This window comes from Coptis chinensis, chromosome 2 (genome assembly GCF_015680905.1).
Source record: "Coptis chinensis isolate HL-2020 chromosome 2, ASM1568090v1, whole genome shotgun sequence".
Taxonomy (NCBI): domain Eukaryota; kingdom Viridiplantae; phylum Streptophyta; class Magnoliopsida; order Ranunculales; family Ranunculaceae; genus Coptis; species Coptis chinensis.
In genome coordinates, this window is record NC_141457.1 from 23,754,929 (window position 1) to 23,778,263 (window position 23,335).

A 23,335-nucleotide genomic window follows, 5' to 3' on the forward strand; every position below is an offset into this window, starting at 1 on the left:
AGCGTTCACTCCGGTCCGACTATTACACACTGGAATTCCGATTCAGGTGTGTTTTTCTTTGTCTTTCTCCCCTTTGTCTTAGTGATTTTCTTTGTCTCTTTCTTTCCCTTTGCATAGTAACTGTTGGAGTCTTCTCTTTTTTTCAAATATGTTTATCTTCTCCTCTCGATGTCGACAACGGCGTCCGAGAACTCCTCTTTCCGATTTACTGAGGTGTCATCTCCACCTCCTGTGGTCGCTGCTGCGGCCCCATCTACATCTGGACGATTCATCCCTCCATTGCCGCCCCCCGTCCCGATATCGTAGACCTAATTTGAGTGCGATTAGAGCTACCTATAGAATCTCTGCTGACGTGCCATCTGTCACCCACTACCCACATCCAGTTCCCCTGCGGGCGGGGTATCTTGTAGTTTCTGTAGGCCAGATTGTCGCCGTTGCTTATTTTCCCACCACCGGATCTGTGATACAGTGAACTTAAAAAGGTTGCACTTTTTCCTTTTCCCTTCACTTATCCAAAGGTTTCCTGACAGAGTATCTCGGACTTTTTCGTAGATCAAGATAAGAATGCGATCTTTCTGATATTCAAGAGAGGAACTCGTATTTTCATATCATCAAACAAGAGTTGCTAGATTTGAAATTACTCAAGAAAGATTATATTGTCTATAAGATGCATAATTCACAAAGATGTACCACGTCAAGTCCCTTGTCCCCCAAACACATAAACAGTCGGCACTTCAAATGATAACAGAAAATTGATTCACATTCACTGAGATGACTCCGAATGAATGAAAATAATTATTATTATTGTACATGATGCACCAGTAACACACCCCCTTTTTGTAATTGCAGGTTTATCGAAGTCGTCAACTATATGATTTTGATAGAGTCCAGACTTTCTCTCGCTAAGGATGGCCTCAAAACCATCCTTTGAAAACTTAAAAAGATACATGTATATTCTGCAGTGAAGAAAAGTTGAACACGAGTAATTCTTAAGTCTCAAAATGAAAATAAAGCCATCTCCGCCTGCTTAGTGAATCACCAGAGCAGCACAACTGCACAACAATCCTATACATATTATTTTTTGACATCAATCTTCATTACTTAGCTCATTAAAGAACAAACAGCGGAAATATCAATTACTTCCCAATGGTTTAGAGCTTCGCAGGTTCAGGAGTCGCTGGTGCAGCCACAGGAGGAGCACCGCCAGTGGTAGGCCTGAATATATAAGAGGGGTTAAATAAGAGTATTAGTAAAAGCTTCGAAAAACCCACCTAAGACGACAGGTTCTCCCAACAGTAAATTACTTCATCAACAACTCAAAAACAAGAAATGGGAGTAGCTCTCCAACAAGGTAAGAAAAACTTACAGGCCAACAAAAACTTTGAAGGCATCATATATTCCCCATTGTGCGCCAGTGAGGGTTCCAATCATGACAATACGTAGAGGAAGACCACGAGTGAAGAGCCCCATCAAGCCTAGCTTCTTCACAGCCTGCAAAACAAAGAAGTTTAAAATCAGGGCAATGAGGAAGGGAAAAAAGAAAAAGAAAAGGTCGTCAAAGTTGTTCTGGGGAGGACAACGCACATCACCAACAGTTGCTCCCTTTGCATTGTTGAGGAATGACACAAGATTGTCAGCAGGATGAGAAACTATGGCACAGAAAACACCAGCAACATATCCACCAGCAAGGCTGACACCTAGCTGAAATGATTTGCTGCACTGGTCCTTTGGTGTGGGAATAGCATATTTGTATAGATTCTCCACAATAGTCTCAAAAGATGTAAACTTCATCATCGTATCTGAACAATATAACATTCATTAGAGGCATACCAAAGGATGAAAGGCATTAGAGGCATAGGAAAGGATGAATAGTATAACATTCAACTAACCAATATACAGAACAGTAGAGTTGTTAAGTCTCTGAAAACATTGGTTTAGGAATAAGAAAGTTAACTGCCCATATAAGTCAATTTAGTCAATCTGGATGAGTCTAGAGCCTTCTGATCCAAGGACCTATAAGGCTGATGCCTTGTCACATGAGGCGTTTAAATCACCTAGCGCCAATCTTCAGTAGAAAGTACTTATCCTTAAACTACATACGCATCCAATATCACACTTCTCAATTGAGTCAAAGTGTCTACACACGAAATGGCAAACACCTCTACCACACAAAGGATCTCTACATCTCGTATAGTAAATTAAGAATCCAAGCAAGGGTACTGATTTTTTTTGAATCTAGGGCCTGAACAATTCATATATTCTACAGCTACAACCTCAATAACTTTGCAATCCAACCAATTTGCTCACATATTTTTCTCTAAACGCTGTGCCTTTAAATGTTATAAAATGAACAAATGAAAAAACTTGCATTGTCTCAAAAATCTCATACTCACACTACTCGGATCTCAATCCAACCCATGCATACGGACAATACAGTGTCAAATTGTCATGAGATACTCCAGACGATGCTCTTAACAAGGTGTACCAGACAACATACTTGACAACAAATGAATGGGAGCATAAACTCTATCCGGTGAACTTGGAACGAACATAGATGGAAAGGTATGTAGGTCATCGGAAAAAAGTATCGTTGATAATACATGCATTATTCGGTATGCTCGGTTCCGACAAAAACATCAATGCACTAAATGGGTCAACTAGGTACAAGGAGAATGTGTAGCTTAGATAACTTAATCTCAGTGTGAAAGAAAACCCTATACAAAATTTTCAGTTTCTCCTCCTTTCTTCTTCTTTTTGCTTCTTGTGCCTCCAATGCAAGGAATAATGTGAAAATACAAATTCAAACAGAATAACAGATATACAATTGAGCACCGTGATAATATGAACCAAGCATATAAAGAAATGCATGCCATATTTAGAAACTATGAACAACTACACATATACAGTCTATGCTCATAAGTATAGCTCAAGAAGTAAACGCCTCGATCCGTGCAAGCAATATCAGATCTTTCTTTAAGTAATGTCTCCTATAGTGAATTGGCTAAACACTAGTACACTAATCTGAAATGAACTCACGCCCTTCCGTAATCCCAAGACTCCTGATCTACCAACCCACTTTCTCTTATCAACAATATATCGGGTGCTTTGAATGTTTGGAGAATGCAACTTGCGTGTTCACACTTCACACATCAATATGTTCTTGGTGGATATTTAGATCCCTCATAAAGAAATCACGGTATCACACATACCCATTGTGGCATTATCTCTTGTTACGGTGAAAATATCTCTCCTTTGACAGAACCACCGTCGCACCAACTTACAACTTCACAATACCACGGAGAACCAAAATCATAGGCTGTATCGTATTCTCTATATCAACTACTCTCTTATAAGATAACTTTTCTGTAGGCGACTCTTTCAGCTCTGGACATGACAGAAAGGAAATACAGAAACAGAACAGATGGACTAAAAAGAGGAATGACTAGTATTAATGTGTAAACTTGGTGAGTGTGACTCCAGGATGTGTATGTTTTACAACATGGAGAACTGGAGATGGTAGTGTGCAGAAGGGAATATGTGTGTAGTGGAGAAGATAATGGTTGTGGTCTTGTGGAGGAAAAAAATGTCTTTGCTTGTGTCATAACGGAAAGATGGCTGTGTGAAGTAGAAGGATTCGTACAAAATTCTTAATACTTGTTGTACTGGTGAAGGTTACTGCTCGTTGTAGCAATGTCCAATGTACTAGTTGATAGTTGGGTAGAGGAAAATTGATATATGTTTGTTTAGTGAAATATAAGAGGTGGAGACTGTTTGGGTAAGAATTCACCCACACACACTATTGAATCTGCAAGGGAAGATGTTGTATAAAGAATGAGACTGTGCCTTTAATGGTTGCCTACGTATCCAGAATATGTTTCCAGAATCAAGTCTCCAAAACGTAGTTCTTTGTTAAGTGAAGAGTCCTATTTATAGAAATAGAAAGGACTCTCACTAGATAGGACTGGTTAACTGAACATGTGACCGGCTCAGGTGACTGACTGAACCTGTGGGCTGTCCAGATGTCTAACTTAATATGTGAGCCGTCCAAGTAGCTAACTATAATTGTGAGCCGTCCAGGTGGCTAAGTGGACATGTGAGCCGCCCAAGTGGCTAACTGGAACTGTGAGTCGTCCAGATAACCAAGGATCGGTCACTTAGACTTAATATAAATACTAAGTCCCTAATGAAGTCGTTAGCCAGAGTACGAATGAGCAGGTACGTACATTGCCCCCTCTTTGCCATATGGAATTTATTGGATGTGGCAAAGAAAAAATACGAAAAAGAAATAGAACCATATTAACCGTTAAAGTAATTAGACCATGTATTCTAAATAAACATAATTGGCATATAAACATATTTGTGTGATGAAATGCCCAAGGTTTATTAGTTTGGGTCGGCTAAACTAATTTGTTGGTCTTGGTATATGTTTATTATTAAATAGATAAGGATTAATCAACATCCAAGTGGAATTGGTGTTTTGATTAATTGGGATTGTTGAAAGAATGGATTACTTCAAGGCTTGAAGTAAGAGTACGTATCCCATTTTATCTGGAGAATGAGAGATATCTAATATCTTGTTATATTCTTATAAAAGGTGGCGTACCATTTTCTTTAAGTTATATAAAAAAAAATAAGGAACAATTCGTCAAAGAAGTGTGAAATACCCAATCGTGACATATGGTAATTATGAGCGGGAATAAGTATGACGCGAAAGTCCGAAGTAGCCATGAAGATGCGAGAATGACGATGGTAACATGTACCGGTGAAATTATTCGACGACGATGGTTCTAGCGTTCGTCTGTGCCAAGATCTATTATTCGCGTAACTAGTACAGAAGGAATGAAGGGTCTTTATCAGCTGAAGAACTTCGATGTTGAGCAACTTGAAAATTTCAGCACAAAACATCCAGTGGAAGAGGGAGAAATGGTCGTAACATGTGCTCAAATGGACCAAGGTTTAACAATCCCGCTGGAATATGACGCTGCACGATTATTGTCTTTATGGCAGATTGTACCAATACAAATCGGGATGCCGCTATGGTTGGTATTTGCACGAGCTAAAGCCTTGGCAAAAAGCTACAAGCGTCCCTTTGGTTTTGAAGAATTGTTCCTTTTGCTACGACCGCAACGTCGCATTGAGGAAGATGGGTCGTCATATTTCACCGTGGACTAGAAGACTAAGAAGAAGTTTAAAAGCTTACCGAAAGGTTACAAAGATTGGGATAAATATTGTTTTCTCCTCCGAGGACCATGGAATATGTGTTCCAAATAAAATTCGAGGTACGAAAAGCATTAAATTCTCACATTGAGTTTTACTGATTTTGCATTGTTGTATATTTGTATGTTTAAATGACGTTATTTATTTGTGATGCTCTATAGATGAACGTCCTATTATTCCGAATATCGAGATTGGGAAACGAGCTTCAAAGAACTTACAATTTTATTTTAGCAGTGACCGTGAGGAACACATTCTTGATTTATCTTAGCCTAATGAGGTTGCTTATTGGGGTTGGTGTAGCGAGAGACAACATGATCATGAGAAACATTCTGGACCAAAAACGCATCAAGAGCAATACGTTGCACCCAAAGATCAATTGACAGATAGGCGCCGAAGTAATGGAACAAATCTTAGAAATGATTGCTTGCCAAGGAAATTATCACTCAATTCTGGAGAGAGATCAAATCAGAAAAAACAAAAACTAACCAATGAAGTGCAAGATAATGATATGGAGTGGAGAACACCTGAAGTGTCAACTAAGGCATCCCCAGAGGAAGATAGAAGGGACAAACCAAAAGTTAACGAAAATTTAATTAGCGGTGGTAGCGTTGATCCCACAATCTCACAAAGCCGTTCTATTAATGTTGTGGAGGCCAAAACATGTGAAGATAATGCTCCTCAAAGTGTTGCTAAAGCATACCTCATCGCAACCAGCAAAGATGCAGCAATGACTATTTCACCTGTTATAGAAATTAGCTCAGAAGCTGAAGATAACCAATTGTAGCCTTCAAGGAGTGGACTTTCCCAGGCCAATGAGGTTCAAGCTGTTGCTGATGGCTCTACGCAAGATGTTGTTGCCCCTTTACAAGCGATAAACACCACAATAATGCAAGCTACTGCACCCACTTCAATTGGTTTTCTGGAATAAGACATGATAGATGCGTTAAAAACTACCGAAATTCTTGACTTTGATCTGCTTGATGATTACGTTAACAAACATTTGATGCCGCCCACTTCTGGAGAGAACCTTCAATCTAGTAACTTGATTTGTATAGGTGATACTTCAGATTTTTGCAATATGGAGATGCAAAAGTTGCAAGAGGTTAGTACTATCCATAGCATTTAAATTAAAGGATCCATCATAGTTAATTGTAGTAATAAATTTATTTTTGTAGGCTAAGGAGAGTTTTGATAAAGCAATGATAATGCTTGGTAAAGAAAAAGAACGGGTTCTATCACCACTGATGATAGAGAAGCTTCAGAACGAGAAAGACGAGGCCACAGCTGAGGTTGCCAAAGTCAGTAATGAGTCATCGGTTTTAAAAGAACGAGTGTCTGTTCTAGAGCATGAAAAAGATTGTTTGGTGCAGCAAAAATTGGCTATGGAGAAAGCAATAAAAGTGAAAGAGACAGATTATAAGAAAATTGCGCGAGAATTGCGCGTTGAAAAAGGTACCCTAGCGGCATTGAATCCAAAGCTCTCTGCAACTTTGCTTGAAAATGCTCAACTAGAGGCTTCAACTAAGAAGAATGCCGACTTGATGACTGGAGCGCGTGATGTGCTAAAAAACGCTCTGGAACATTATACTTTGCTATATGATTCTCGTCCATTAAAAGAGAATGGTGGTATACTTCTTCCTAGTGCTATAGAAGACACCATTGAAGATCTCGGCTTAGAAGATGATTTAGGAGGAGATTCTATCCCTTCTAAAGAAGAAGACGAACAATCATCTTAAATTATCATCTATTTGTCATAGAATTAGTAGTGTGTTTTGAAGCTAGTACGAGATTAATAAGACAACAACTTACTCCTTTTTATTTCGACTTCTCATGCGTTGAAGTATGTATTAGTTTCAATAATGCAAGCACCTTAACTGTGATGCATAACATGCATACAATAATAAGGCTCCTGAGAAATTGGATGTGTACAGATTTGGTATTGTGCTGTACTCTGCCCGAAATTGATTTAAAATTGTGTGGTATCCACTGTAAGAACAGGAAGGCGCCCATACCTATTTGGGTTTATTCACTGGTTTCTCTTTAGTTCAATATAAAAAACTCTTTCTTTCTCTCTTTTTTGACTTGTATCTTTTTGTGGACTGTGGAGTGAGGAAACAGATTCGAAGCTGAACATATGGATGCCAAGTTTGACACTTTTATGTTTCCATCGTATACTGTGTTTGTGAGAAGGAAGAGTTTCTCCTTTTGTGAGTGTAGATTATCAGTTGCATAGAAGACCTTGTCATCCTCTTCTACAAGATTGTGAATATAAAGTCTGATTGTTGCTCACAACAATTATAGTGCAGTGTTGATAAAACCATACATTTCCCTAGTTAAAGCGTACATTTTCTACCAGTTTAGTTTTTCAATGGTCAATTGTCACATTCAACCACTCTCACAGCATGCAACTTTGAGTTCATAACCTTCTTAAGAGCTTGATATGCATGTGCATGTCCCCACTAGGGTAATTAAACTGGGACTAAATCAACTTACTGATAGAGATATGTGGAGTGCAGGGGAATCACTGTGTCCAGCAATAGTACACATGAAGAACATTAGAGTTTTTGTAACAAAGAGTAGTTTGGTGGGTATTTACGAAGCATCCACCAGACTAGGTACACTGGGAAGCTTCAATTTTTTTTTTTTCTTTTTTTTTTGGATCAGCAAAAGTTAGAGAGGGGGAACTGATACACTTAGGATGATTGTTTGAGAGAGTGATATGTATAAGCAAATAACTTGGATATCCCACTGATCATGTATCTCTGAAAAAGTCTAAGACGTCATTTAGCGTTATATCCAATTGAACATATGCCGAAGATGGAATCTTATTACTGATTTGTTTAAATCAATAAATAGAATACGTATTGGTCATACAACTTGCACATCATACGATCAATTCGACTCGGTGATTTTTGTAAAAATTATCAATGTTTTGAAGGTTATTTATTTATTTATTTTGTAAAGTGGAGAAATGAATACTCATGGTCTTCACCGGACAACGGGATCTGATAGTATCCTGAAGAAGCGTCCATAAATGATAAGCGTGGAAATCCGGATGTAGCATCAACAAGTTCTGATATCCGCGGAAGAGGGAATGGATGTATAGGGCATGCTTTGTTAAGATTGGTGAAGTCGATGCATACTCTCATCTTGTCATTCTTCTTTGGCACTGCTACCATGTTGGACAACCATCTACGGTATGAAACTGGGCGAAGAAAATTGACAGAGTAAACGATCAATCTCTTCTTTTACCTTCAGCTTTCTATCAGGAGCCATACATCTGGGCTTTTGTCGTACAGGCTTAACACTTGTATCAATGTCAAGCTTGTGACAGGCAACATTTGGGTGTATACCTGGCATTTGCTCCAAAGACCAAGCAAAAATGCTCTTGTTCTTTCTGAGTAGAGTAACCATTTCCCTTTGTTCATTTTCTGATAGCTTAGTTGATATGAAGGTTGTTTCTCTGCTAGACTCTCCAATTTGAACTTCTAAGAGGCGGTCTATAGTCGGTGGTCCTTCACTTGATGATATGGTGGAACAGATTATTTGTGGTGCGGATTGTGCTTGAATGACTTCTTGTGAATTGTTCAAAATTGTGTTTCCATGCATATCAGATTGGCGGTAATCATCTAATAATTTTTCGTGACAACGGCTAGAAGCCATCTGGTCTCGTATTTTGCAAATTTTGTCTAAAGATGGAAATTTCACCGCTTGGTGGAGGGTAGAGACAACAACACCCATACAGTGGAGCCAATCCCTACCTAAAATTGCATTATAGGAAGATTTGCAATTCATTAAAAGAAAATCAATGTTGACTGTCTTATCCATGAGTTTGATTGGTAAAGAAACTCTTCCGACTGGAGTTGTTGTTCCATCAAAACCGATTATTGGGTTGTTATCTGTGACAATCAAATTTTCTAACAGTTTCATGTCATTGTAACAACCTGTAAAAATTACGCTAGCAGAACTTCCAGTGTCTATCATGACACGCTGCACTTGCCATAGACCAATGTAAGCTGTGATAACGACAACATCGTAATGAGGGTGATGGACGCCAATTAGGTCTCTGTCAGTAAAACACAGTGGGCTAAGTTCGATGGTTTCTATGCGAGTTCCTTCAATAAAATCGAAACTATTTATGTGATATAATTCACGTAAAAATCCCAACTTTTCTCTTTGCTCACATTTTTGTTTTGTGCGTGACATGTCATTGATTCTGGTGTGACCAACTTTGATGACGTTGTAACCTAAGATTGACAAATTCTGTTGAGCACTTTTGGTGCTTAAGAATTCCTCTAGCTGTCCCTTCTCTACTAGCTTTTGTATCTTTCCTCGTAACGATCTGCATTGTTCAGTTTCGTGACCAAAGTCATTGTGAAAAAGACACCATAGATTTTTATCACGCCTAGATTTTGTATCTTCGGGTAAAAGCATTGGAGGGAAAAACAGATTGCGACTTTTAATCTTGTCATAGATCGAGGCATATTTGGTATTCAATGGAGTGAGCTTCATTTCTTCACGAAAATTGTTGGTCTTTTTAAGATCCTGCTTCGGTTGTTGAGTTTCCATTGTGCTTTGTTTCTGCTTGTTTTTTGTATCTGTAGCTTCTTTACCTCGAAAATCTTTGTCCTTTGAAGTTCGTCTTTTGCGCGATCTATTTCAACATTGATGAACTCAGAAGCGTCGTGTGAACAAGTCGATTTAAATGCGGGGAGGATCTCTTACCGATGAGTTATATATTCAGTTAGTATCAAAACGGAGAGCTTCTTTGAATGCGTGAATGATCATCATAGCTGGCACATCTGTGACACCTGCTTGGATTTGGCGAAATCGAACAACGAATTTTGCAAGTGTTTCATCCTTTTGTTGTTTTGTGTTTAGCAAGATATTGACATCTTTAGGACGAGTCCAATTATGTTTAAATCGATATGTGAACTGATCTGCTAACTCCTGGAAAGATTCGATAGATCTAGCTGGAATTTCCGATAGCCATCGCAAAGCTTCCCCTTTTAGGGTTGTCGGAAAAAGTTTACACAAGAGAGCATCATCCTTACGCCAAAGAACTAGCCTACTTTTGAACTCCATAACATGGTTGTTTGGATCACCTTCTGCTTCATCGTACTTAGCAACTCTGGCTGTTTGAATCCTTTATGATGTTCTGCACTTTGTATACGCCAGGAAAAACATCCAATGATGTCTTCATTTACGGCTAAGTCTTTCCAGCGTTTTTCCGCTAGATCAGTATTATTCATTGCCTTTTTAACGATGTCTTTAATCTGCTGTTTAGTATATGTTATTCCTGCATTTGTTTGGCGACGGACGATTTGTGGTTGAACTTCTTGACCTTGTGTCACATGCGCCTACCCCCAGTTGTTGCCCATATCTGGATACATTGGCTGCTCTGGACTGCGAGACCTGTGATGGAAGTTTGAAATGTTTCGGTGCACCTGAGAGTAATCTATATGATGAGTGTTATCTCTATGTCGGTCTTCAAGTTGTCTTCTGCACTGATTCCTTTCATTCAAGTCAAGTCTTAGATCGTGATTTAGATCTTGCCTGAGGTCACAGCTCGATTGCCCCAAGTGAGTTCTATTGTTGGGTGGTATCATCCGATCTGACCGTCGTAATGTGCTGCTATCCTAACTTACGAGGTTTGTATTACCTCGGTAGTATGGCTGGTAGCTTGTTGGGTGTGAATTTGACTCCCTTGGGGAGATACGGCAACTGGTATGTGACCTATGATGTTGTCCATCACACCTGCTATTACGACCATTGACATCAGGAGTCCTCAATCGCCTTAATAAATTTGTTGAAATATTTCTTGGCCTGGAGTGATTTGGTCGATTCTCAGGGACAGCATCAGTGGTTCGGAATCTTTCGCTATTGCTTTGCAAGCGGTGGAATACACTGCGGTTTTCTTCAGTTCATGGGATTCTTGATGGAATAGATGAAGCAGTATCATTATTGTCTGTCTGTACTTGCTTTCCTTTATTTATTTGCTTTTGCAAGTCCGCATTATGCTCCTTTTCCCTTCTAAGTTTGTTACGCAAAGCCTCCAAGGTCATTTCTTCATCACCTGTGTCCATATCATTTGGATCTGCAACCATATTTGTATTTGCATCTGAATCTACATCTGGCGAATTTGTATCATTAGGAGGAGAAAATGCTGGAGCCTGTGACCTTGGAAATTTAGATCTGCACTGTCTTGGTACTGGAAGCAACAAAGGTGGAGCCTGTTGGTTTGATGCAACTTGATCGACACAAACTTCAGCATTTTGTTGGTTGTTTCCCTCGGATGGTTGTGCTCTTGCCTGCTTGTTTGTTAGAGATCTTGTTATAGTAGCCATTGACAAAGATTGAGAGAGATACGTGGAAGAGGGAACGTTAATAAGAACTGTAGACGGCCCCAATTATGTTTGGGTAAGAATTCACCCACACACACTATTGAATCTACAAGGGAAGATGTTGTATAAAAAATGAGACTGTGCCTTTAATGGTTGCCTACGTATCTAGAATATGTTTCCAGAATCAAGTCTCCAAAACGTAGTTCTTTGTTAAGTGAAAAGTCCTATTTATAGAAATAGAAAGGACTCTCACTAGATAGGACTGGTTAACTGAACATGTGACCGGCTCAGGTGACTGACTGGACCTGTGGGCCGTCCAGATGTCTAACTTAACATGTAAGCCGTCCAAGTAGCTAACTATAATTGTGAGCCGTCCAGGTGGCTAAGTGGACATGTGAGCCGTCCAAGTGGCTAACTGGAACTGTGAGTCGTCCAGGTAACCAAGAATCGGTCACTTAGACTTAATGTAAAAACTAAGTCCCTAATGAAGGGTACAAATGTGGAGGTACGTACAGAGACCACCTTAGCTGGAGACGCATACTAACAGTTATACGGCATCTAAGATGACATCCAACTATGATGCCTATCAATCTGTAAAAGTTAGCAGTGAAATGTGAAAGTTCACGCTGTCTTTGAAAGCTCAAAATTCCTAGTTGGCTCCTAAGTGGCTACCATGTGTCTAAATTTAGACACTGCATGGGAGATGCCCTATGTTTAGTCACAGGCCCTTCCACACAGAGGAAGCATTAAGTTTGATATCAAAAACGATCGCCAACAGTTTCCAAATTGTGATCATCTCAAAGCACACTCAAAGTGAAATGAATCTGGTTAATCTCCTTGAGTCCTTGACGCTGCAACCCTTACTGCAATCAACATGAGAACTTTACAGTGACTATGGGATTTCCTAAGCCTCCATAAAGTGGTCCAGCTAATAAGTAGAGAAGATATAGGCATATAGCAGTTTCATGGTTCTTCCACCAACTGAACTACACACCTTCGGGAGAAATCCACAACGCTTAAGCTATTTAAAAAAAGTAAATCACAATTTTTTGAAGTGGTCGTCTTCCAATATCTTCACTTCCCTCAGTCAGCAAGGTCCCCATTACGTTCACACCGCAACTCTGACAATGATGCACTGTCTACACACAATAACTCCAGCCACACTACTAATCTAGGGATATACATTCTATACTGGTTGTATGTAGAAAAATATCATGTTCTGCCAACATAAGTAACTAGAACCACTTGTTCCATTTCTTTAAATTGAAGTTCTACCTAAGCTATGTGATGGATACAACTATGAAAACTCTATCTTTATTACAACTGTTCTCTCGTGATGTGAAACTTCCTAGTACATAACTTCCTTACTGGATAAGAACATAGCTCCTTAAAAATCCAATCGGCTAACCCTAGAAGTCAAACTCAAATTTGAAAATCATTACGAGTGTTCCTTTTACTATAAATGATTTACGAATTCCAAGCAAATGACTGTTTAAATCCTCAGAAAGCAGGCTCAGTAACTAACATGACTTGCAAATTTCATCGTGGTCTTACCGAATGCCTAAAAATGAAATATTAAAGCAAATTGACTTCCCAAATAACCAAATATGTAAATCAGGAACAGTTCCATGTAACCATCTGCAAACTCTCAAGTTCTTAGCGCTACCAGTAAGGGACTACAACCTACGACAAGCTTTGCACCTGAATGTAATGCCATTGTGGAGGGTGTTGAAAGAGCTACGAGGGAGGGATGGCTTATCTTATGGACCGAGTCAGATTCTACAGCAGCACTACATGCTTTTGGCAGCAAGGAAGTTCCATGGGAAGTCAGAAGCAGAAGGTGAAGTGCATTAGGATCACTCAACCATGTAGTGTGATCACTTCTACATGAAGCGAGGTCAATTTTTCTGCCGATTTCCTAGCTAATCATGGAGTCAGCTTGGGACCTAACATATGTATTAATTGTGTTGGAAGGCCTCCACTTCTACATAAAATGGAGAACTTCTATATGACTTATTTTAGGTTCAAAAACTTGTGAAGAGGAGTTATACTGAAATAGGGGTCAGTACCCTTTGGTCAAGATTCATTACCTATTTTTATTTCTTTCTTTAACTTTATTTACTGTAACTTTCTCTATTCAATTTATACAATAGTAGCTTATCGAGCAAAAAAAAAGAGACTCCACTCTTTTGTAGAGCAAAACATTTAGATGATCCAATCTCAACTCTTACCATAAATCTATTTGTCTTAATAAGTTGATAAATTAATGAACATTCATGTATGTCTAAACTCGTAAAAAGTGAAAGAATAAAAAAAAGGGTCCAAATCACAATCAACTAGAGTTAGAGGAGAAGATATTTATTCAATGTGTTGTCTTACTATATAAATCATTTGACCACTGTAGATAATAAAAAAATAAATGGAGGCCAAAAGCCATAATACAAGAGTCAGACAAATTATAACAGTTGAACAAGAAGCTACATAGTTTTGAGGTTTAAGCCCTACCCACATGGATAAAGCTTGAAAGGTGAATGCCTTGATAGAAACCTGAAGGCTTAAACCTTGGTGCAAGTCCTTTCAATACATTGATAGGGTTGAAAGCATGAATCATATTTATCCTTTTAACCCTCTCTAGACCCATATATTTTGGCAAGACTATCTCTGTCAAATTATTTCGTACTACCTCAACTAACATGGTATCCAAGTTAAAGGAGCAATCTAGCAAATCACTCAGCAATCAAGTATACCCCGCAAAACAGAAAAGCATCCAGCAAGAATATAGGAAATTAGAATATAATATAGATCAAGCTAAATTTTATAAAACACAGCAGAATGCAATTCTACTATTCCGCTAATCAACAGTGCTCTATACGGAATTGAATGATGAAAACCACGACGACTAAAGAATAATATATGAATATAGGAAAAACCAAATTATACAAGAACTACAAATACTAATTCACACGAAAACAAAGTAAGATAATTACTGATTTGCTCATTAAGAAAAAAATCTGAAGACATTAATATAAAAGCAATTTGGCTTACATGGAATCTGACGTCCCCAGAGTGGAACAAGCCCCTTGTACAATCTGTAAAGGTTTAAAAACATTAGAGTACAAGGAATGTGAATGCTAAAAAAGTACAAGGACATGAACACTACAGCATACCCAGAATAACCTTCAGATTTGACAAACTTGGGAAAGCCATCAGACAAGCCTCTGGCAAATCCAGGCTGAGTTTGGACGCGGACCTTGACGGCCTCCATGGGGCAAAGAGCAATATCAGCAATGACTTCAGCTGATGCAGAACCAGCAAGGTATATCAAGGTCTTGTATTTGGTTGCATACTCAGGTCCAGCAATATCAGAATAATACTTCTTAAAGAACTCATAGAATCCAAACTTGCAAGCACCCTGTGCACTATAACCAATCAGCGTTGGCGCCCAGCCCCTAAAAAAACCTCTCACTCCTTCCTCTTTAAGTAAAACCCCAAAACCAGATGAAATGCTCTTGTACTTTGCAGGATCAATCTGAAAAATTAAAAACAAACAAAATCAAGAAACAAAAATATTTAGCCAAAACATAACATATAAGACAGAGGAGTAACAGTCATATGAGTTAAACCACAACTTAGAATTCCACCAGCTGTACACGCCGCGTAAAAAGCGGGCGAGTACATTTCAATCTTCATAGATGCCTCACTTGGAGCTGCAATAATAAATCTCTTCTCCAAACCTCCATTTGGCAATGATGATGATGAAGAAATGCTATTTGGAGTTTTCTTGCTCGGTGAATAAAGATAACTCGGAAGCAGACACTGCTTATTGGCTTCGGAGATTATTGCCATTATCAATTTTTTTTTTCTCTTCTTCCTCTTTTATGGGACAAATCAGCGTTGTTTATACGACGGGACAAAATGGTCCTTGTTGATTCTTTTAAATTACGAATATTGTAAAGTCAAACAATTGCGAGTAACTTCTTGGAAAGTTGCCAATTCCAATTGAAGCCTCAATCAAACAATGGGCATCATCTCATTAAATCGATCCATTATTTTGGTGTTTCGATCTCTACCGCCAAATTCTGCTTCAATAGTTAGAACTGCGCTGCTAGATATCTTGCTATACTAAAGATGTCTATCATATATATCATCTATATTCGAATATTCAGCACATAAGGTGAGGAGTAGTGGGGATTAGATAATTTTGTTAAGACCTTTGTATTGCCATGTAGTCTTTGAATGATGACAGCATAGTAATGTGTTTTACCGTTGTTTCTACTTCAAACTATTCATGCAGGCATCAATTTTTATCTTGCAAATTGTGTCCAACAAAGCTGGACGCTACAAAGACTACTCTGATTGGAAACAAACTTCAATATAGCAAATTCTTAAAACGTTCCATCACATATGGAAACTGATTATAGAATTAAAAAAACATGAGATGATGAAGAAGGATTGAGGTGAGACCTGCATATTGCATTTAATAACATCTAGAGGAGTAACAGCCGTGTGTGTAAGACCAGTGCTAATAAGTCCAGCTCCAAAACTTGCCGCATAAAATGCTGGTGAATACATTTCAATCTTCCCTGCAGGCTCATATGGAGCTGCAATAAGAAACTTCTTCTCCAAAGCTCCATTTGAAGATGAAATTAAGTTACTCTTGTTTTTAATCTCAATATTGTCTAAATCTATGGTTTTCTTCATGGTCGAATAGAGAAAACTCGGAATGAGAGGTTGCCGATAGTTTTCAGGTATGGCCATTTTTTGAGAAAAATTGACCGATCTTGCTCTCTCTATTTGATTGTTTGAACATAATAGAACTTCGTACTTTAGATCATTTTATAGGACACTTCATCGTTTTACATGATGGGGCGAAAGTACCTCGTTGATTCAAGATATTACGAATTTTTATTGACACAAAAAGAAATGAGAACATTCCAGTCACTGTCAGTGTGATCTTTGACGCCATTTTCTTGGAGCACACTAATTGACGTTATCAATGACGTTTTACTTGACCGGATGAAGCGAAGTCATGGCACTACGGAGCTGATTTCAATCAAAAGTTCGAAAGATTAGCTAAAAGAAAAAGACAAAAAGAAGCTGATTTGAATTTCTCCTACTTCTTATATTCGATTCAAATTATAGACTTACGGTCAACGATTTCAAAATTTTGATATTTAATGAAGGACAAACCTGAATTTTTAGTTTGGTATATGTCAAGATAGAGGTGCCATCGGGTCGGTTTTGGGCCGGGTCTTAGCGGTTTCAGTTTGGGTTTTACTATTTACGGTTTTATCGGTTTTGGTTCTCAACGGTTTTAATATGAAAATTATAGAACCCAACCCAAAACCATAAAAACCCATGGGTTTTTATCGGTTTCGGTTCTAATTCGGGTCTTTATTATTTATTATGATTATTAAACAATTTCAATCATTTAAATACTAAAACTTGCATTGTTTTTTTTTTATTTTTTTTTTCCTACACGATAATATTTTATATATAATTAGTGATGTATCAACAATCATATTTACATCAATTTATGAATATGTATCAATCATACACGTTAAAACATTTACTATTCATGTGATAATTTAAACCTTTGATATAGAAATTAAAATAATCAAATATCGATCTAACCTTATAATTTTTTTTTTTTTTTTTTTTTACATGCACATATATTTGTTTTCTTGTATTAACTCGATCGTGTACACGTGCAATCACATATATTTATTACATTTATATATTTTACGTGCATACACATATATTTGTACACGTGTATTAACTCGCATTTTAAATCGAACATGCGAGTACATGCATCTTACAATTACATCTCATCACTAATTTTTAATATGAACACTATATATTGGTTTATAATAAGTGCGTGTACCACAATATATCAAGCATGTATATCCTATTTAAATATACACGTGCATAAGTTAATAAATATAAAATATATTAGTTAATTCATAATATACACGTTGACATTATTATTAACAATCTATGATACACTTGTTTAACGTATAATTATAAAATATACATTTAACAACACACATTTACTATTATGCTATATATATTTAATAGACTTTTACACGTAAAAAATATATTTTATATTATGATGTATGAGTTTGATTATCTTAAATCTAATATAATATTAAATTTTATATATCGAAATCATAATAATCGGTTTCGGTTTGGGTACCCACGGGTTTTTTACTATTCGGTTCAACAGTTTTGGTTCTTTATCGGTTCGGTTTTTAATGACCCATTTTAAATGGGTCTAACTTTTTAAGACCCAGAACCGGAATATTCGGTTTCGGTTTCGGTTTGGTTTCGGGTAAGCGGGTACCCATTGGCACCCCTATGTCAAGACATTTGTTGTAACCTCTTTTTCTCTCCTTCTCTTCCTCTCTTGTTATTATCTCTTCTTCTTCTCTTGTAAGCTGGGTGCAATAGCTTCCCATTCCTTCAAAAGTGGAGGGAGTGGCGGTGGTTTTTGCCCCATCTCTATATTACTCCATATATAGAGAGTAATATTGAGGAATAGAGAGTGCATTCCAGGCCACTTGAAACGCGCGTAGTTTGTAAAAACTCAAACGGCACCACTTGAAGTGGTGTGGAATGCAAAATGCAATTTCAAACCACGCCTTTTGAAGTGGAGTGGTTTGCAAAGTGTTCCCACCAAATCATATCGTAATTATGAGAACAATGAATTACTACATTACCCCCACTACTTCTATTTTATTACAGATGTATCTTATTACTCAATTTAATTTAATTTTGCCGTGTCTTTACATAATTAAAACAAAATTTTCCAAATTAATTGACAATCATAAAATAAAACAAATTGCATAAGATAAAAAAAACATTCTATTATTACAACACACAAATTAAAATGGCATGAAATAAACACAACACTTCCAAAAGATATTCAATTTCAATCGGAATCTTCGTCGCATTCGGTGAAGTCTAGGTTCCTTGATACACCAGACATACGTATTTGTATGTCCAGGTTAATTTGACATTTCATCCCCTTATAATACATTTTTCCCTCTGGTGTCATATCTGAAGTATTTGTGGTCATGATTTTTTACTTCCACTCCAATCTTGCGAGGGTTGGCTCATTCTCTTTATTTTTACCACGTGAAGAATTTTTTTCACTGGATTCGTAAACTTCATAGGCTTTTTACCCGCGGTCACGCAAGTCTTCAATAGCCTCCATCGCTCGTCGAGAGTATTCTTCAATATTCTTCAGACTAGGTGCATTTTGTGATTCAGCTCTTTTCACTTGTTTTGCTTTGTCTCGCCCACGTACCCTTGTCGACGAAGAATTTCATGGCATACCAGAATTAGGTATTGCCCCAGTCTCGACACCAATGTTTACTGATGCGGGTAATGTGAAATTCATATTGTTAATAGAGATGCCAGGTGTCGGTGGGACTTCATGTGGAGCCCATTTCTGATTGTCTTTCAATAGTTCCCATGCGTGATCATATCCATGGTGAAATTCTTGTGACCTGTTGACTTTTCGACATACATCTGTTTTGCTTGTGCCATCTGTTAAGAAAAATTATACAAACTATAATATTAAATGAAATACAAATTAAATTTAACAATACTAGTGAATTTACAATCAATACTTACAATATGTGCATCGTTTGCTCCAGAAATGTTAAATGATTCAGCTAGATGGACACAACCCTGAAACAAAGTTATAGCTTTGCTGATGATTCCCCAACAACCTTCCAAGCTTTTCTTGGTTTGATGAATATAACAGAATTTCAATATCTCTGTCTCGTAGTGATTTGCAATATTATCCCATAGCATGTTATAGGACTAGTTGATCCCGGTAATTGGATCAATAGAGAACTGTAACCATACTTCAATCAAAATTATGTCTGCCATTAGGTTAAATGACGATTTCCTAGAAGACATTGCTATAAAACAAGCTTAGTACTAAATGAGAATAAAACTGAGAGAATGAGATTTTATTTTTTGTTGGTTCAAAACAGAATGAGAAATGTGTGAATTGTATGATGAGAATGGATACGTATTTATAACTAAAAAATCATAAATGTGGCACTCGCTCCAATCTCCAATCTCCAAAATCTTATCCTCAAAAAATTTGGACCTCAATTTTAGATTTCATTTGTCTATATAAACAATAACAAGTATATACCATTCCAATGTACCTTCTTACTTCGTTCATTATTTTCTCTTTCTTGTATAATCTTAAGAAAAATGGCCTTTGGAGTTGGTCCTTCCCATCATCATTCTCCAGCTCTTCTGATAATAAATAAAATGATGCTATTAATCGAAGAAATCATTTTCTTCAATTCTACCAACAAGATCAAGATTTTTTGGACACTGCAGCTAATGGCATCCAAGAAAATCTTGCTGCAACGGTTGCTATCTATAATAATGTCATTCAACCTGAAAGGCCCCGTCTAGGGTATATTGCAGGACGTAAGTATCGTAACCATAATAAAGCCATGGGCAATGCTCGTCTAAAGGCTGACTACTTTGGTCCGAATCCCACATATGATTAAGGCATTTTCAACAGTCGCAACCGAATGAGTAGCCAGCTATTCTTGAGGATTAGGAGTCGCCTAAAGCAACATAGTAACGTTTGGAAGAAGAAATATGGCGCAGCTGGTAAAGTCGGATTGTCGTCTCATGGAAAAATATTGTGTGCGTCGCAAACGGTAGCTTACGAAACCCCATATGATTTTATGGATAAGTATTTTCACATTGCTAAATCAACCATACTCTCATATGTAAAATTGTTCTGCCAACATATAGTAGAGGCATTTGGTCCTGAATATTTGAGAGAACCAAACCAAGAGGACATTGCAAGGTTGCTTAACGTTGCTGAGCTAAGGGGGTTTCCAGGAATGCTTGGTAGTCTCGATTGTATGCACTGGACTTGGGAAACATGTCCAACAGAGTGGGCAAGACAATACACTGGAAGACATGGAGCTGCAACCATCGTACTCGAGGCAGTTGCTTCTTACGACATGTGGATATGGCACGCTTACTTCGGCCTACCAGGTACTAATAATGACGTTAATGGTTTGTGGCACTCTACTCTTTTCAATAATCTCATGTTTGGTCTTACCCCTCCTGCAAACTACACTCTCATGGGTAGAAACTACACCATTGGTTACTATCTGACGAATGGTATATATCTTAAATAGTCTACACTAGTGAAAGCGATTAAAAAACCTAGAGGTGAAAGAGAACAATTTTTTACACAGATGCAAGAGTGTTACAGGAAAGATGTTGAACGAGCATTTGGAGTTCTTCAAAAAAGATTTGTCATTGTTAGGGGTCGAGCTCGCCTATGGGAGAAAAATGTGTTACATGATGTTATGTCAGCATGCATAATTATGCATAACATAAGAAAGACATACATATGTGCATGCAGAAGAGTTTGGAGATTTACCACCTACTAGGAACTATAATTATGAAAAGGCTACTGTCCCACATATTGTTCTTGAAAGAGACACTAGTAATGTTGAATTTATAAGAGTCCTGCAACGCTTAATTAATCACTTAATCGAGCTGAGCATAGAGAATTAGAACAACGCTTAATTAATCACTTGTGGGAATGGCATGCAAACCAATAAATAAAGTTGTTTGGTGTCTTATTATTTCCAAGTTCAAACCAATAAATAAAGTTGTTTGTTGTCTTATTATTTCCAAGTTCTAGTCTTCACATTTCAATGTTGTATGTTATGTTATATGTAACTTTTAAGTTTTGTATTTCAAATGTTATGTGTTCGAAGTTACATATTATAAACTATCTTTTTTGAATTAATTTAAAGTGTAAAAAAAAAAAAAAAAAAAAAAAAAAAAAGGACAAAGCCTCCTTTGTATTTTCAATACTTTTTCATGATATTAATTCTGTCATACCTGCAATGTATCATAAACTACATTATTACATCCTGTCATACCCGACAATCTCCTTGTATTTTCAATACTTTCCCATAATCAACATGATATCAAAGATGGGAAAATCTCACTTTCCCATACAGAGTAATCTCACTTCACTTCATTGATTGTGATGGGAAAATCTTTCAATTCAAATATGGATGAACTGTACTGTATGAGAATTATTATTCAATTTAATTCAAAAGATAAATTAACAATAAATAAATAAATATTCAATAAAATTCAAATTTGAGAAATTGCAAGAAAAACTAGAACTAAAATATTTCCAAATTTATGAAACCCATTAAGAAAAGCTAATTTTTTTGAACCTTACCTTCTTTTATCGCATGGATTGACGAGAGAGTGAGCGGAGAGTGACGAGAGAGTGAGTGAATTAGAAAGTTTTGAACCTTAACCTTCCATTAGATTTCTTAATTGGTGCTGATGGTGTTTGTTAAGCCTTCAGTTTGTTAAGGTCGATCTGATCATTATTAATGGTGGGCTTTGATCGATTATGTTTTTGGGTTTTTAATTACCTCGCACTCTCTCCTTGGTACTGTTTCTGGGTTATGGCGAACATGGGGTTTCAAAACCAACGTACCTTAGAGTCCAATAGTTTTCGGTGGTGATCAATTTCAAAAGCACAGTGTTAATCTTTGGGGAAGTGGTGCTAAAATAATTTTAGGGTGAAATTAGTTGAGGAAGAAGAAAGTGGTTCTATTTAAGCACGTAAGGGCAGTTTTGTCTTTTTTAAAATTGGGGTTTTCATTCTGCGCTGGTCGAAGTGGGATCAAATGGTTTTTTATTTTTTATTTTTGGTTTTCATTCTGTGCGGGTCAAAGTGGCATGGAAAAAAGTGGCTTTCAAACTGCGCCAGTTCAAGTGGCGTAAGATGGTTCAAACCATTGCTTCGCCAAACCTACTCTCTATCCGTATAACACTATGCTTTTAAGGGATAGAGATAGAGAGTGGCAGACCATTGGACTCAACCTTAGCCTCTATCTCCTCCTTTTTTCCTCTCATTCTCTCCCTTTCACTGTTCTCTTTATACCCACTTACATTCCCTCGTGGTTGTCCATCTGTCCATCAATCTCTCGGTCTCTCTATCGCCACATGTAGGGTTTACGTAAGTACCGGCGGGTCTGAGGATCTATCTTGTGCCACGCGTGTATCGTGCTTATCTGACTCCAGGCTCATCCAACCTTTGATTCACGACATTCATCTGTTGGCCCCATGCCTCACGTGTTCCCCCCTCTCCCCTATATTTTTGTACCCGCGACCCTGCTAGGATGCTCCCCGTTTCACTTACTATCTTACTACCATGCCCATCTGTCGTTGATCTTCCGGCTATCATAATTTGGGTCGTTACAATGCCCCCTCTCGAGTCCGCGAACCTACTGATGTTTGCGGAGTCGAGAACCCACCTTTGCCTGCCTTTTACTTGGCTTCTGTTCCACACTTAATTATTCATCTTACATGTTTCCCACGCGTGCACGGTCTGAATCTCCTCATTTCTTGTTCCCCTACGTGTCGTGTTTTCTCTGGTTCAACTGTCGACCCCTCGGTTTCTGCCCCTCTGCTTTTACCATTTTTCCCCCCTCCCTCTTCAAATCCCGCTTGCTCCCCCTCCCTCTCTCATTCACTTCTCACTCCCCTCTTTGTTTTGCTTCAGACGCCATTTTTGACCTCTCTCACTTCTCCCTCGCTATTTTCACCTTCTCCTTACTGCCAGCCCGTTTTGCTTCTTGGTGCTTTTCTTCCCATTTCTTTATCTTCTCAGTGCTCGCTCAGACGCTCATTCTCATCATTGGATCAGTGTGCCAGGTTGGTTGTCTTTCTCTTTTTCT

The 23,335-nt window shown here is 37.8% G+C and overlaps 2 protein-coding genes across 2 annotated transcripts; one reads left to right on the top strand and one right to left on the bottom strand.

Annotated features, from left to right (window-relative positions):
* Window positions 1–782: 782 nt before the first annotated feature.
* On the bottom strand, window positions 783–16,486 carry LOC147515444 (mitochondrial phosphate carrier protein 3, mitochondrial-like). Its single transcript, XM_086587573.1, has 6 exons — window positions 16,026–16,486; window positions 14,729–15,090; window positions 14,607–14,650; window positions 1,585–1,799; window positions 1,367–1,491; window positions 783–1,215 (listed from the first exon to the last, which is right to left on the bottom strand). Exons 1-6 carry the CDS (start codon window positions 16,317–16,319, stop codon window positions 1,152–1,154), a joined length of 1,104 nt encoding a protein of 367 aa, XP_086443699.1. The 5' UTR covers window positions 16,320–16,486; the 3' UTR covers window positions 783–1,151.
* Window positions 16,487–20,128: 3,642 nt separating this feature from the next.
* LOC147515445 (uncharacterized) lies at window positions 20,129–20,752 on the top strand. Its single transcript, XM_086592914.1, has one exon. It carries the CDS (start codon window positions 20,129–20,131, stop codon window positions 20,750–20,752), a length of 624 nt encoding a protein of 207 aa, XP_086449040.1.
* Window positions 20,753–23,335: the final 2,583 nt, after the last annotated feature.

Bases quoted from the DNA above. Each gene is read 5' to 3' on its own strand.
- LOC147515445 (XM_086592914.1), top strand. From the start codon at position 20,129: ATGAGTAGCCAGCTATTCTTGAGGATTAGGAGTCGCCTAAAGCAACAT.
- LOC147515444 (XM_086587573.1), bottom strand. From the start codon at position 16,319: ATGGCCATACCTGAAAACTATCGGCAACCTCTCATTCCGAGTTTTCTC. The intron at 1,492-1,584 runs GTGCGTTGTCCT...TTTGTTTTGCAG, and splicing joins AGGGAGCAACTGTTGGTGAT to GCTGTGAAGAAGCTAGGCTT. The intron at 1,216-1,366 runs GTAAGTTTTTCT...TTATATATTCAG, and splicing joins TTCAAAGTTTTTGTTGGCCT to GCCTACCACTGGCGGTGCTC.